At 46.7% G+C, this 16,876-nt stretch overlaps 1 protein-coding gene across 1 annotated transcript in view; it reads right to left on the bottom strand.

Moving 5' to 3' along the window:
- FDXR (ferredoxin reductase) overlaps positions 1–16,876 on the bottom strand; it is a 79,184-nt gene that overhangs the window by 11,267 nt on the left and 51,041 nt on the right. The window contains exons 5-7 of the mRNA XM_075349660.1: positions 10,242–10,355; positions 6,214–6,315; positions 5,493–5,600 (exon numbers count right to left, since the gene is read on the bottom strand). Of these exons, the coding sequence (XP_075205775.1) occupies positions 5,493–5,600; positions 6,214–6,315; positions 10,242–10,355 (324 nt within the window). The remainder of the gene's footprint in view (positions 1–5,492; positions 5,601–6,213; positions 6,316–10,241; positions 10,356–16,876) is intronic.

The raw sequence follows: 16,876 nt of genomic DNA on the forward strand, positions 1-16,876 counted from the left end.
TGCTAATTACATTGAGTAGATTATATATATATATATATATATATATATATATATATATATATATATATATACACAGTTAGGTCCAGAAATATTTGGACAGTGACACAAGTTTTGTTATTTTAGCTGTTTACAAAAACATGTTCAGAAATACAATTATATATATAATATGGGCTGAAAGTGCACACTCCCAGCTGCAATATGAGAGTTTTCACATCCAAATCGGAGAAAGGGTTTAGGAATCATAGCTCTGTAATGCATAGCCTCCTCTTTTTCAAGGGACCAAAAGTAATTGGACAAGGGACTCTAAGGGCTGCAATTAACTCTGAAGGCGTCTCCCTCGTTAACCTGTAATCAATGAAGTAGTTAAAAGGTCTGGGGTTCATTACAGGTGTGTGGTTTTGCATTTGGAAGCTGTTGCTGTGACCAGACAACATGCGGTCTAAGGAACTCTCAATTGAGGTGAAGCAGAACATCATGAGGCTGAAAAAAAAGAAAAAATCCATCAGAGAGATAGCAGACATGCTTGAAGTAGCAAAATCAACAGTCGGGTACATTCTGAGAAAAAAGGAATTGACTGGTGAGCTTGGGAACTCAAAAAGGCCTGGGCATCCACGGATGACAACAGTGGTGGATGATCACTGCATACTTTCTTTGGTGAAGAAGAACCTGTTCACAACATCAACTGAAGTCCAGAACACTCTCAGTGAAGTAGGTGTATCTGTCTCTAAGTCAACAGTAAAGAGAAGACTCCATGAAAGTAAATACAAAGGGTTCACATCTAGATGCAAACCATTAATCAATTCCAAAAATAGACAGGCCAGAGTTAAATTTGCTGAAAAACACCTCATGAAGCCAGCTCAGTTCTGGAAAAGTATTCTATGGACAGATGAGACCAAGATCAACCTGTACCAGAATGATGGGAAGAAAAAAGTTTGGAGAAGAAAGGGAACGGCACATGATCCAAGGCACACCACATACTCTGTAAAACATGGTGGAGGCAACGTGATGGCATGGGTATGCATGGCTTTCAATGGCACTGGGTCACTTGTGTTTATTGATGACATAACAGCAGACAAGAGTAGCCGGATGAATTCTGAAGTGTACCGGGATATACTTTCAGCCCAGATTCAGCCAAATGCCGCAAAGTTGATTGGACGGCGCTTCATAGTACAGATGGACAATGACCCCAAGCATACAGCCAAAGCTACCCAGGAGTTCATGAGTGCAAAAAAGTGGAACATTCTGCCATGGCCAAGTCAATCAACAGATTTTAACCCAATTGAGCATGCATTTCACTTGCTCAAATCCAGACTTAAGACGGAAAGATCCACAAACAAGCAAGACCTTAAGGCTGCGGCTGTAAAGGCCTGGCAAAGCATTAAGAAGGAGGAAACCCAGCGTTTGGTGATGTCCATGGTTTCCAGACTTAAGGCAGTGATTGCCTCCAAAGGATTCGCAACAAAATATTGAAAATAAAAATTTTTTTTTTGGGTTTGGTTTATTTGTCCAATTACTTTTGACCTCCTAAAATGTGGAGTGTTTGTAAAGAAATGTGTACAATTCCTACAATTTCTATCAGATATTTTTGTTCAAACCTTCAAATTAAACGTTACAATCTGCACTTGAATTCTGTTGTAGAGGTTTCATTTCAAATCCAATGTGGTGGCATGCAGAGCCCAACTCGCGAAAATTGTGTCACTGTCCAAATATTTCTGGACCTAACTGTATACTAAAGAGCCAATCACCAAGGATTTGTAATGCTGCAATACTGGATTGCACTTTCCAAGCTTAAACTTTCCTTATTTCATGTTATGACATTTAAGTATGTGTAAAGTCCAGCTCACCATATTATCCATCCCACCTCAGTACGAAGCCCGGAATTCAGCCTCGCCATGGCCAGCAGCAGAATCCAAGAAAAGAGAAAAAGAATCCGGCTCTAAAACTATGTGCCCACGCTGCGGAAAATGCGCGGATTTTGCCTCGGATTTCTCGCGGAAAAGCCGCGGATTTTCCAGAAATCTGCAGCACAGCTACTCCCCAGCCATTTCTATGGCATTTAGGAAATGCTGTGCCCACGCTGTGGATTTTTCCGCAGCGGAAATCGTGCGGATTTTCGTGCGGAAAAATCTGCAGCATGTCAATTATTGTTTCGGATTTCTCCGCAGGGTCCCATATACTTACCTGCCTTGATAGAGACCCGAGTCACTTTCTCCGTCCAGTGTACAGCAGCGGCAGCAGCGCGGTGGATCCAGCCAGGTACAGGAAGGAAGAGGTGGGCGGGGCCTGCACAAGCTCCGGTCATGTGACAGCCGGAGCTAGTTCAGGCCCGCCCACCTCCAGCACAGTGAACCAGACGCTGCCTGACAGTGACCCGACCGCCGGAAAGCGAGGTGCTGCATGATGGAGGCAAGTATGAGCACCCCGATCACTGCAGCACTTGTTCTGCATTGAGGATGCAGTGCCGAAGCCATGGTACTGTATCCTCAATGCAGAAAGCCCGCACCATATCCGCACGACATTCCGCTGTGCATCCGCAGCATTGAAACAGAGAAAGTTCTGTTGCGGATTTCTGGTAGCACCTGCGGAATGTCTTGCGGATATATCCGCAGGACAATGTCCCCGTGGGCACATAGCCTTAGAGATACCAGGTCTTCTGTATTGGATATAGATAAAGTGCATTACACAGTAAACAGTGAGCTAATGAGTAGCACAGTCGCAACGCGTTTCAAGACTAAGGCCTCTTTCAGACATCAGTTTTTTACCATCAGTCGCAATTCGTCGTTTTGAGAAAAAAACAGATCCAGCTTTTTTTTCTTATTGACTTGTATTAACGACGGATGGCCTGACGTTACATCCGTCATACGACAGATCCGTTGAAAAATCTGTTTGCGGCCGACGAAAGCGACGTCCAGATGAACGTTTTTTTTTGTCACCGTCAAAAAAACGGACGGTGCTGGATCCGTCGCCGTCCATCGTCTTTTAGAATGGAAGCCTATGGGCGCACGATCCGTCCTATGATGGAATTCAGCGACTGATTCTGTTTTTTTAAAGAGAGCATGCTCAGATGGGGTAAAACAGTGTTTGAATGAACAATCTCTCTCTCCCCCAATAAGTTTTCAATAGCAAATGACCTTTGCCATAAAAAAAATATGGTAAGACGGATCTGTTTTTTTACTGGACTCATCGCATCAGTTTTACCACGTTCTGCAAATATTTCAAAAGACTGACCTGCACATCCTACAAGTGTGTATAGGTGCCAGCTGAAAAAACCTAGCAAATACAAAATGGATACAGCCGCACACTAAATGCCATCAATGTATAAGGGAACTCTGGTACTGCATTACTGCTATATGAAAAAATGAGATTTTTAGTTTATGAATTGGCCAATGCATGTAAGCCCGGAAACCAAACGGCAAGGTAAATCTCAATATTCCGGGTCCCTAACTAACCTTTTAGTTAGGGACCCGGAATATTGAGATTTACCTTGCCGTTTGGTTTCCATGCTTACATGCATTGGCCAATTCATAAACTAAAAATCTCATTTTTTCATATAGCAGTAATGCAGTACCAGAGTTCCCTTATACATTGATGGCATTTAGTGTGCAGCTGTATCCATTTTGTATTTACCACGTTCTGCGACATATCCGTCGCATCAGTCACAAGACGGATTATGACTGATGCTAAAAAACTGATGTGTGAAAGAGGCCTAAAGGGTGCTTTACACGAGACGACGGATCGTGCGATGCATCGTCGGGGTCACGGTTTTCGTGACGCACATCCGGCATCATACACGACGTCGTCTCGTGTGACACCTCTGAGCGACGCAGTATCGCTCACAAATCGTGAGTCGTGTACTCGTCGCTCAGTTTCATAATATCGTTTATTTTTACTTGTGCTGGTTGTTCATCATTCCAGTGGCAGCACACGTCGCTCCGTGTGACACCCCGGGAGCGATGAAATCTGCTTACCTGCGTCCTGCGGCTCCCGCCGGCTATGCGGAAGGAAGAAGGTGGGCGGGATGTTTACATCCTGCTCATCTCCGCCCCTCCGCTTCTATTGGCCGGCGGCTATGTGACGTCGCTGTGATGCCGAACGTCCCTCCCCATTCAGGAAGTGGACGTTCGCCGCCCACAGCGAGGTCGCTCAGCAGGTAAGTACGTGTGACGGGGGTAAACGACTTTGTGCAACACGGGCAGCGATTTGCTCGTGACGCACAAACGACGGGGGCGGGTATGATCGATTGTGAAATCGCACAATCGGTCGTCCCGTGTAAAGCAGGCTTTAGTGTTGAAACTGTGCTACTCATGAGCTCACTGTCTACTATGTAATGCACTTTATCCAAATCCAATAAAGAAGACCCTGTATGTCTAAGAGCAGGATTATTTTTCTATTTTCTTGGATTATGACATTTAAATGTCCAAATAATAAATTGTACAAAAAAAAAAACAAAAACAAAAAAAAAACAAGCTTGCATGACGATTTATAAATTTATATTCCACCCATCCCACAGCAGTACACCCATAACATTGAAAGAGATGCTGTCTGAGTCATTGCCAGGGCTGCTGTAATCACAGGGCTTTGAAAATTTGGCTGCTGACATCAGCAGGGAGGAAGTAAAGGGCTCAAGTAACTAAAATCTACAACTTTGCTTGATACTAGAATTAATAAATTATAGCTCTTGCAAGTAAATAGCATTAGTCAATGGTGTTCTCTGTGAATAGAAAAAAAAGAATATTAATTAAAGGAAATGTCATTATAAATAATTTCCTAAATCCCTTTAGTTAGCTAATCACTTGGCTTTTTTTCTAAGCAGATAATCACTAAAAGAATATGTCCAAAAATGTTAGTAAGACAAGAGCATGTGAGCATGTGCATTAGGAAGCTCCACTGTTGGAACCTGGAGATACCCTGTAATAATATTTTGTATTTCTATATCGCCAACATATGTTACACCATCACATACGGTCAAGGTATGTCCAGGTCACAGCAGTGGAGCCTCCTACTGCACATGCTCACAGGCTCCTGTCTTACCACTCTAGGACAGGCTTCTGTCAGTGTAATAAGGAAGGCCGTGGCTAATCCAATTCTATAGTGATAACCTTATAGACAAAATGAGTGTGATTCACTAATTAAAAGAATTTGGTAATTAATTTGTATCATGACATTTCCTCTAGTTACTTATTTTTTTCTATTCAGGTAAAACCACATTAAAATCGTAGAATGCTAACTTTTATTAATTATAGATAGGAAACTTTAGTTTATTCAAGGTGTATATACACTGGTAGGAGGCTTCATCTGCTGTATCACAAAGCAGAAAACCCTATCTACTTGCTCGGTCCCAAACGTCCTCTGAATTTGCAGGGAAACAGAAAAAGAGCAATATGCTGCAGCCGTATTGCTCTGACAATGGTTCTACTGTGTTATAAAATCAGATGGCGTCTTGAGTGAGAATTACAAGTAATATAACGAAATATATCATAACAAAAATGTACCTTTATCGTAAATGCCACCTGTAGGGGCCCGCGGCGTCCAACCAGCCAGACTTTCTTGACTTGACTCTTAGATAGGGCTTCGAGGGCAGGCTGCGTGACATCAGTTTTCTGTTTAAAGAAACCACAGAAGTGTTTTGGCCAATGTTTTAACTTGAAGGGTTATTCCCATCTCCAAAATCCTATCCCAGTATGTAGTAGGCATAATAAAAATAAATATTAGCAAATAACTAATTAGAACTTCAGTATAGTTCTCCTAATATAGTCATGTCTCTTACCTCATGTGCAGGGCATTGCAGCTTAGGTTTCCTTGGTTACATCCACTCCTACAGTGACAATTAGTTGATCATTGATGCCTAAACTGCAATGACCTACACATGAGGTAAGAGACATGGCTATATCAGGAGAACTATACTACATTTCTAATTGGAGATATTTGCTAATATTATTATTATACCTACTACATATTGGGATAAAATCTTGGAGATGAGACTAACCCTTTAAATAAAGCAGACATTTTTATCACATCTTGGTCACCTCCTTTCAAAAGAGTCTTCACCCCCCAAAACTAAAAAATTAGTTAATTAGACCTTCGTCTAGGGACTTATCATTGGGGCTCACAATCTAAGGTCCCTATCTGTATGTCTGCGGAGTGTGGTTTGTATTATAGAGGCTCAGCCCTGTATATGAAGATCCAAAAAGTTAAATTTCAATTTATACTGACCTTTAACAACTCAATTGGAGAGAGCAGCATTCTTGCAATGTCCAGAGCAACATTTCCTTGTCCTAAGATGACAGCTGTCTCGCTGCTCAGGTCTGGAGATAACTATAACATAGAAGGGAATAAGTAACGTTCGCTTATCAGTATTTCTGCAAGCTATTTCATCCTTTACAGCAGGGGTGGGGAACATGCGGCCCGCCATGACCTTTTATGCGGCCCCCGGGCACATTCCCGGGGGCTGCAGTGCTGGGGCCGCCAGCCCTTTAAATGACTACATGCACTGTTTGGGAGAACCAATGGGCTCTCCCGCTGTCAGGTAGCGTAATCAGCGGTGTGTGCCCGCCCCTCTGTTCCCTCGTGCTGTGTGTGCCCGCCCCTCTGCCCTCCGGAGGGATGTGCCCGCCCCTCTGCCCTCCGGAGTGATCTGCCCGCCCCTCTTTCCCCTCGTGCGGTGTGCCCTCCTTTCTGCCCTCCGGAGCGATCTGCCCGCCCCTCTTTCCCCTCGTGCGGTGTGCCCGCCCCTCTGCCCTCCGGAGCGATCTGCCTGCCCCTCTTTCCCCTCGTGCGGTCTGCCCGCCCCTCTTTCCCCTCGTGCGGTCTGCCCGCCCCTCTGCCCTCCGGAGCAGTCTGCCCGCCCCTCTTTTCCCTCGTGCGGTCTGCCCGCCCCTCTGCCCTCCGGAGCAGTCTGTCCGCCCCTCTTTTCCCTCGTGCGGTCTGCCCGCCCCTCTGCCCTCCGGAGCAGTCTGCCCGCCCCTCTTTTCCCTCGTGCGGTCTGCCCGCCCCTCTGCCCTCCGGAGCAGTCTGCCCGCCCCTCTTTTCCCTCGTGCGGTCTGCCCGCCCCTCTGCCCTCCGGAGCGATGTGCCCCCTCTGCCCTCCGGAGCGATGTGCCCGCCCCTATGTCCTGTCGTGTGGTGTGACCACACCTTTCAACTTCAGAGCGATCTGCCCGCCCCTCTGCCCTCCGGCCTGCACTGTCTCCAGCGCTGTGTGCGCGCGCCTGCATCCGGCTCCCCGTCCAGTACTTTGTGTACCCAGAGTTGTGTGCAACGATCAGTGCTGTGTCCCTCACCCCATGCTGTCTATCACCTCAGGTTTGTGGCTCCCCAGTAATGTCAGGGCTCTGCAGGTGCTGTGTGCAGAGCCCTGACATTACTGGGGGGCAGTGCTGTGTGCCCTCCCAATGCTGTGCATCACCCCCAGTGTTGTGTTCCCCCAGTGATGTCTGTGCCCCCCTCAGTGATGGCTTTGCCCCCAGCTCCTCTTGCGTTCTGTATGCCCCCCAGCCCCTCTTGCGTTCTGTATGCCCCCCAGCCCCTCTTGCGTTCTGTATGCCCCCCAGCCCCTCTTGCGTTGTGTATGCCCCCCAGCCCCTCTTGTGTTGTGTATGCCCCCCAGTGTCTCCTGTTATGTGTATGCCCCCCAGCATCTCTTGCGTTGTGTATGCCCCCCAGCACCTCTTGCGTTGTGTATGCCCCCCAGCACCTCTTGCGTTGTGTATGCCCCCCAGCGTCTCCTGTTATGTGTATGCCCCCCCAGCCCCTCTTGTGTTGTTTTCCTTCAGCGTCTCCTGTGACTTATACATCACATTGGAGATGCTGGGAGCATATACATCACAGGAGACACTGGGGACATACACAACACAGGAGGGGCTGTGGGCATTTACATCACAGGAGGGGCTGGGAGCATATATAGCTCCTCATGAGATGTATGTGCCTCCAGTGTCTCCTGTGATGTGTATATACAGCAGTCCCAGCGTTTCCTTTCTGTTGTGTATACGTCAGTCCCAGCGTTTTCAATGTGATGTATATGCCCCCAGCCCCTCCAGTGATGTATGTGCCTTCAGTGACTCCTGTAATGTATATAGAGCAGTCCCAGTGTCTCCTATGTGTTGTGTGTGCCTCCAGCGTCTCCTATGTGTTGTGTGTGCCTCCAGCGTCTCCTATGTGTTGTGTGTGCCTCCAGCGTCTCCTATGTGTTGTGTGTGCCTCCAGGGTCTCCTATGTGTTGTGTGTGCCTCCAGGGTCTCCTATGTGTTGTGTGTGCCTCCAGCGTCTCCTATGTGTTGTGTGTGCCTCCAGTGTCTCCTATGTGTTGTGTGTGCCTCCAGCGTCTCCTATGTGTTGTGTGTGCCTCCAGCGTCTCCTATGTGTTGTGTGTGCCTCCAGGGTCTCCTATGTGTTGTGTGTGCCTCCAGGGTCTCCTATGTGTTGTGTGTGCCTCCAGGGTCTCCTATGTGTTGTGTGTGCCTCCAGCGTCTCCTATGTGTTGTGTGTGCCTCCAGCGTCTCCTATGTGTTGTGTGTGCCTCCAGCGTCTCCTATGTGTTGTGTGTGCCTCCAGTGTCTCCTATGTGTTGTGTGTGCCTCCAGCGTCTCCTATGTGTTGTGTGTGCCTCCAGGGTCTCCTATGTGTTGTGTGTGCCTCCAGCGTCTCCTATGTGTTGTGTGTGCCTCCAGCGTCTCCTATGTGTTGTGTGTGCCTCCAGTGTCTCCTATGTGTTGTGTGTGCCTCCAGTGTCTCCTATGTGTTGTGTGTGCCTCCAGCGCTTCAGACAGAGAGAGAAAAGCAGTTGTGAGAAGAAACATGATTAGTATCATCCAACATCACAGCCGCACCAAAGAGAAGCCGCTCCGGCCGCCACAGTAGGGGTGAGTTAATTGACCAAATATAGCCGGGTAATTTTCACATTGATAATTTTGTGCGGCCCCCGAAGGTTGGCAGAAATTTCCAAATGGCCCCCGGCTGAAAAAAGGTTCCCCACCCCTGCTTTACAGTGTGTATGAAGACCGGAGGGTTTACGTTAAAAAGATGCTATATGTTACAAAAACAATCTAAACAAACAGGATATATAGAACAGGAGCATATAATGTAGTCCCCCGACTCTGATATCAGGTGACACTGCTGCAGGGACAAGATTGGTAGATTACACTCAAATCTACAGGATATGTACACCTCGTACATCCTTATTGATATACTCCACTGTCATAAAGAGTATAATAATTTGTGCACCCCAAGATCAGAGCTTGGCACCAACTATATTACATCTCACATTGTAATATTGTCAGGATTAGTAAGAACTAACATTTAATCACAAAAACCCATTGTTGCCCAATCAAATTTCCATCTGAAGACAAGGGATTTCCTTTGTAAAAGCCATTGATAGAGAGCGCATATAACACATATATAACATCTACTCTAATGATATGTTGGATATGAAACATAACGGTACAAAAACCTACTGAATTTCTGGACTCCTACATCACGTTACAGTTACGCACCTAAACCCTCAACATCATTAACCCAAAAAGATACTACATTTATTTACACCCAACAGTTATGGTTGCAAGTCATGACCTCTAGTAATATGTAAAAAAAAAAAAGGAACAAGCCCCCCCCCCACCCCCGGGGCTATTCCTCATGTGCTGATCTACAGCCCAGCTACAGAAAAGAACAGAGATGGATCGGCACTACATAGAGTTTTGTGCAATGCACAAAAGAAGACAAGAAAAAGTGTGCATGGAAAAGGCACCAGAAACTCTCAACGAAAGAAGCACTGCTAACCTGTATAAACAATGTGACAACATTTATTACCCCTGAATAAGCCACTTGCTGGCGAAACGCAAGGGGCTTGCATCACCTATTTCTGTGTCCTTTATTTTGGTAATACGGCTTATCTGCTAACAATATTATCATTGATTAAATATTTCAACTTTGGTTATTTGCCTTCAGCACTGCATGGTCTTTAGTAGAGAATATTATATCCGTATGTAGATCTCTTTATATGTATTATACTGCATCTATGACCCTTGTCTTTGTATCTTCCATGGTATGTTATTTGTCATTTTGGCTAGTGGGAAGTCAGTGGGCGTTTTCTCCCTAGATCTCATCTTTTTTAAATGTTTTTATATTTGGATTTTTCTCAATAAATGGTGGCATGTCATTCATACAAGTTGGCAGTGCTTCTTTCATTTAGAGTTTCTGGTGCTTTTCTGTACACACTTTGTCCTGTTCTCTACATCCCAGCTACTCACATATCTATTGTCTGGAAGTCCATTGTACCAGCCCACAAAGTCTCTGGCTGAATATACGCCCTGAAGCTGTTCTCCGGGTATCCCAAGATCCCTCTTTTCTTCCGCTCCATAGCTCTGTGGGAAAAATTAAGTCAAATTATAACTGCATTGTATCTAGTCGCTTGCATAAAGAAGGGATTAGTGTCTTTAGACCTGCCAAATATCACAGGATGTAGAAGCTTTCAGAGAAGAATCCAGAACACAGAACTGTTGAGGGGTATGATTAAGCTGGGGGAGGGGACACAGGGAGGAGTGTCTTTTACTTATGCAGCTAGGAATTCTGCTATTTGCTATTACAGTCGAACCTTGGATTAAGTGTAACTTGGTTTGAGAATGTTTTGCAAGACAAGCAAAACTTTTTACAAATTTGTAACTTGGTTTAAGAGCAATGCTTTGCAAGAAGAGCAAATCCTCACCGTGCACACTTCTGGGGATCCCTCCTTTCACCACGCTCTGACCCACTCTGGAGGTAACTTTCTGTACCTGTATATACAGTGCCTACAAGTAGTATTCAACCCCCTGCAGATTTAGCAGGTTTACACATTCGGAATTAACTTGGCATTGTGACATTTGGACTGTAGATCAGCCTGGAAGTGTGAAATGCACTGCAGCAAAAAAGAATGTTATTTCTTTTTTTATTTTTTTTTTTTAAATTGTGAAAAGTTTATTCAGAGGGTCATTTATTATTCAACCCCTCAAACCACAAGAAGTCTGTTTGGTTCCCCTAAAGCAGGGGTCAGGAACCTTTTTGGCTAAGAGAGCCGTAAACGCCACATATTTTGAAATATAATTCCGCGAGAGCCGTACAATATGTTTAAAGGGCCATTGACAGATCAATCGCTCCAATGTTCACTTAGTACAGCAAGGAATGCTCCTCCCTGCTGTATAAATCCACAACTGGACTGAAACAATGGTAATTAGCAGTAAAAAAATCAAATAAATAACTTACATTGTGAACTTGCGATGCATGACATCAGTCCAGCAGTCTGGCTTCTTCTTTTTCCTGCGCATGACTGGAAGCTGGCATTCTTCCCACCTGATGTTGAGAGAATGCCAGCTTTGAGGCATTCGCAGAAGAAAGAAGCTGGAATATTGGACATGTCACACAACGCATTGTCAGTTATGTCAATTATCTATTTTATTATTTTACAGCGAATTATTGTTTAGGTCCAGCGGTGGCTTAGTGCAGCAGAGAGGAACACTCCTTTGTGTACTAAGTGACCGCTGGAGCAATTGTATCTGTCAGTGGCCCAGACACCCTGCTTCCCATACAGCCTGCACCCCCCATATCACACACACACACTGCTCCCCATACAGCCTGCACCCCCCATATCCCACACACACTGCTTCCCATACAGCCTGCACCCCCCAGATCTCACACACTACACCCCCATATGTCACATACCCTGCTTCCCATACAGCCTGCACCCCCCCATATCACACACACACACTGCTCCCCATACAGCCTGCACCCCCCATATCACACACACACACTGCTCCCCATACAGCCTGCACCCCCCATATCACACACACACACTGCTCCCCATACAGCCTGCACCCCCCATATCCCACACACTACACCCCCATATGTCGCATACCCTGCTCCCCATACAGCCTGCACCCCCATATCACACACACTACACCCCCATATCTCACACACCCTGCTTCCCATACAGCCTACACCCCCACATCTCTCACACCCTGCTTCCCATACAGCCTGCACCCCCCATATCACACACACACACACTGCTCCCCATACGGCCTGCACCCCCCATATCCCACACACACACACACTGCTTCCCATACAGCCTGCACCCCCCAGATCTCACACACTACACCCCCATATGTCACATACCCTGCTTCCCATACAGCCTGCACCCCCCATATCACACACAATACACCCCCATATCTCACACACCCTGCTCACATATCTCACCCTGCCTGTACCCCAACTTACCCCTCTCAAACACTCTGCACCCCTTCACATGCTTCTGTCACAGTCTGCAGCCCTCATATGCCCCTCACCCTGCAGCCCCCCTCACCCTCATGTCCCCTCTTTTCTTATTACCAGTCATGTGTCCACATCTCCTTCAGGATTCAGTATCTTGCTTTCTGCCCGGCATCCTGTGTCTCCTCCCACACAGTCACATGGGCGTGACATCATCGCAGGTCCTGCAGGATGGAGATTCCGTCTGCTGTGCAGGTCAGGAGCTCTCCTGCAGCTCAGACACGGCTGGTGGCCTCTCCAGGTCAGGGGCCCCTCTACTGACACTGGGCTCCCCTGACTCACAGGCCGGCCACTACACAGCGGCACTACGCAGAGTGGCTGCCGGGCCCCTATGTGTAGTGCCGCTGTGTAGTGGCCGGCCTGTGAGTCAGGGGAGCCCAGTGTCAGTAGAGGGGTGGCTCACTTCTCGTTCCCCCGCTGATCCGGTCTCCTCGGCGCATCGTCCATTGCTGTCGCTCGCTGACCTCTCAGCAGGCGCGCAGTGATGACGTCACCGCGCTCGCTGCAGAGCTGTCAGAAGAACGCCGACAGTCACAGCGGGGAGAATGATAAGAGAGGGAGCGCGCCGCTCACTCTCTCATCATTGCTCTCAATTGTATCGGCACCTGCGATGCCGATGCAATTGAAAGCTCGATCCTCGGCGGGGGGCGGTGACAGCACGGCCACCGGGCCCCCCTGAGTAGCCGGGTGCTGGCGCCGGCCCTGATCCTTCCCATAGACAGGTAGGAGCCCTGTCTGCGAGCCAGATACGGCCATCAAAAGAGCCATATCTGGCTCGCGAGCCATAGGTTCCCGACCCCTGCCCTAAAGTATTAAGAAGTATTTCAGGCACAAAGAACAATGAGCTTCACATGTTTGGATTAATTATCTCTTTTTCCAGCCTTTTCTGACTAATTAAGACCCTCCCCAAACTTGTGAACAGCACTCATACTTGGTCAACATGGGAAAGACAAAGGAGCATTCCAAGGCCATCAGAGACAAGATCGTGGAGGGTCACAAGGCTGGCAAGGGGTACAAAACCCTTTCCAAGGAGTTGGGCCTACCTGTCTCCACTGTTGGGAGAATCATCCGGTAGTGGAAGGCTTATGGAACTACGGTTAGCCTTCCACGTCCTGGACAGCCTTTGAAAGTTTCCACCTGTGCCGAGGCCAGGCTTGTCCGAAGAGTCAAGGCTAACCCAAGGACAACAAGGAAGGAGCTCCGGGAAGATCTCATGGCAGTGGGGACATTGGTTTCAGTCAATACCATAAGTAACGTACTCCACCGCAATGGTCTCCGTTCCAGACGAGCCCGCAAGGTACCTTTACTTTCAAAGCGTCATGTCAAGGCTCGTCTACAGTTTGCTCATGATCACTTGGAGCACTCTGAGACAGACTGGTTCAAGGTTCTCTGTTCTGATGAGACCAAGATCGAGATCTTTGGTGCCAACCACACACGTGACGTTTGGAGACTGGATGGCACTGCATACGACCGCAAGAATACCATCCCTACAGTCAAGCATGGTGGTGGCAGCATCATGCTGTGGGGCTGTTTCTCAGCCAAGGGGCATGGCCATCTGGTCCGCATCCATGGGAAGATGGATAGCACGGCCTACCTGGAGATTTTGGCCAAGAACCTCCGCTCCTCCATCAAGGATCTTAAGATGGGTCGTCATTTCATCTTCCAACAAGACAACGACCCAAAGCACACAGCCAAGAAAACCAAGGCCTGGTTCAAGAGGGAGAAAATCAAGGTGTTGCAGTGGCCTAGTCAGTCTCCTGACCTTAACCCAATTGAAAACTTGTGGAAGGAGCTCAAGATTAAAGTCCACATGAGACACCCAAAGAACCTAGATAACTTGGAGAAGATCTGCATGGAGGAGTGGGCCAAGATAACTCCAGAGACCTGTGCCGGCCTGATCAGGTCTTATAAAAGACGATTATTAGCTGTAATTGCAAACAAGGGTTATTCCACAAAATATTAAACCTAGGGGTTGAATAATAATTGACCCACACTTTTATGTTGAAAATCTATTAAAATTTAACTGAGCAACATAACTTGTTGGTTTGTAAGATTTATGCATCTGTTAATAAATCCTGCTCTTGTTTGACGTTTGCAGGCTCTAACTTATTTGCATCTTATCAAACCTGCTAAATCTGCAGGGGGTTGAATACTACTTGTAGGCACTGTATACACTATATAGGATGTCGATCAATTTGCATTTGTGGATATAGTATTGTACTTCCTTTTGGCCAAACCCCGAGCTTGGACAGGGGATAGGAAGGGGGGGGTGGGGTCTGCAAGATAAAGAATATAGTTAATAATAAACATTGTCATTATACTTACCGGTCTCGCAATGCGTCCTGCAGACCCACTCAGCCGCTGTCTCCCGGCCGCTTCTGCTTCTGGGTCCAATCATTAACTTCCGGTAGTATTCACTGCACTGCTCGTCACTCAACAGTCTTCAGCCATGTTCGAGGTGACATCAGAGTTCTCCCAAGTCCATGGCTAAACCATTGAACTTTGACTGTCATTGTCAGCCTGATTTTCTCTGTAGAGGCGCTTGTCTGTACAAAGCGATGAAGCAGAGCTGACATTGCTCTCCGTGTGCTATGGATTTTTTATAATAAAGATGGAGTCTAAATGTTTTTGTTTTATTTCTAATAAAAAATGTTTTTTCTAATGTGTTTTTCTTTTTAATATTTACTAGAAAATCATGGTAGCTATGTCTAATTTGGTGTGACACCATGAATTTCTGGCTTAGTACCAGCTGAGAATAAAAAGCTGGTATTAACCCCTTTATTACCCAATGTGCCAGCGCCATCAGGTCCACTGGATGAGCCAGGTAAAGCGTCTGGAAATGGCGCTAAGAAACAATGCGCCATTTTCAGGGGCATCTCTGGGCTGCGGTTTTTAGCATGGGGGGGCACAGAACACTTGGCCCTTATAACGCTGAGAATCCCAGCCCCCAGTTGCCTGGGTTTTACCTGACTGGCGATCAAAATACGGTGGGACACCACGCAATTTTTTTTTAATGATTTTTTTTAAACAATTAACAAAAAAAAATTAATGGGCTTCCTTGTATTTTGATTCTCCGTACAGATAAAGCGGACAGCTACGGGCCGCTGGACAAGCTGGGTAAAGCGCCAGAATATAGCGCTTCTATGAATGCGCCATTTTCAGCAGCGGCTGGGGCTGAAATTTGCAGCGGGGAAGGCCCAGAACGCTTGGGCCACCCTGCGCTGAGAATTCCTGCCCCCCGCTGCCTGGCTTTACCTTGGCTGACAATCAAAATTCAGAGAAGCCCAATATATTTTTTTTAATTATTTAAAAAAATGTTTACAAAAAAAGTTGTGTGGGCTCTCGCCATATTTTGATGGCCAGCCAGGTAAAACCAGCAAGGGGGCTGGAATCCTCAGTGCAGGGTGGCCCAAGCATACTGGGCCTCCCCACTGCAAATTGCAGCTCCCAGCCGCCCCAGAAAATGGCGCATTCATAGAAGCGCTATTTTCTGCCGCTTTACCCGGCTCGCCCAGCGGCCCCGATGGCAGTGGCACTCTGGGTAATAAAGGGGTTAGGGTCAGCTTTGTATTATCAGCTGGTACTAAGCCTGAAATTCATAGTGTCACACCAAATTAGACATGGCCACCATGAATTTCTAGTAAACAGTAAAAAAAAAAAAAAAACAAACAATGCAAAAAATATTTTTTAGAAATAAAACAAAAAATAAAATTTAGAGACTCCATCTTTATTATAAAAAAATCCTTAGTCCGACGTAGTCCACAGGGAGAGCAATGTCAGCTCTGCTTCATAGCTCTGTACATACAAGCGTCTACTGCGTATGACTCGCATTGCATCACCCAGCATGGCGGCACACTTTCCTGACAGGAGCGGGTCGTCGCATGTATTTCCATGCAGCTGCACACTCGTGTCCAGAGAGCGTCAGGCCATGCTGGGTGATCCTGATGTGTGACTCGCAGGAGTCATACGCAAGTGGAATCGTACCCTCAGCCTGCCTCTCGCTCTGCAGAGACGCTTGTCTGTACAGAGTGATGAAGCAGAGCTAACATTGTTCTCCCTGTGGACTACGTCGAACTAAGGATTTTTTTATAATAAAGATGGAGTCTAATTTTTTTTGTTTTATTTCTAATAAAAAAAAATTCTGTGTTGTTTTTTTTTTTTTACTGTTTACTAGAAATTCATGGTGGCCATGTCTAATTTGGCGTGGCACCATAAATTTCGGGCTTAGTACCAGCTGATAATACAAAGCTGGTCCTAACCCCTTTATTACCCAGCGTGCCACCGCCATCAGGGACAGCAATGGCAGCTCTGCTTCATCGCTCTGTACAGACAAGCGTCTCTATAAAGTGAGAAGCAAGCTAACACTGACAGTCAAAGTTCAATTGAGTCCATGGCTAAGCCATGGACTCAGGTGAACCCTGACGTCACTGTGAACACGGCCGAAAGAAGCCGAAGACTGCCAAGTGACGTGCAGTGAATTCCACCAGAAGTTAATGATCGGACGCGGAAGCAGAAGCAGCCGGGAGACACTGGCTCTGCAGGACGCGTCGCAGAACCGGTAAGTGTAATCATAATGTTTTCTTAATAA

This window comes from Anomaloglossus baeobatrachus, chromosome 5 (assembly GCF_048569485.1).
Source record: "Anomaloglossus baeobatrachus isolate aAnoBae1 chromosome 5, aAnoBae1.hap1, whole genome shotgun sequence".
Lineage (NCBI taxonomy): Eukaryota > Metazoa > Chordata > Amphibia > Anura > Aromobatidae > Anomaloglossus > Anomaloglossus baeobatrachus.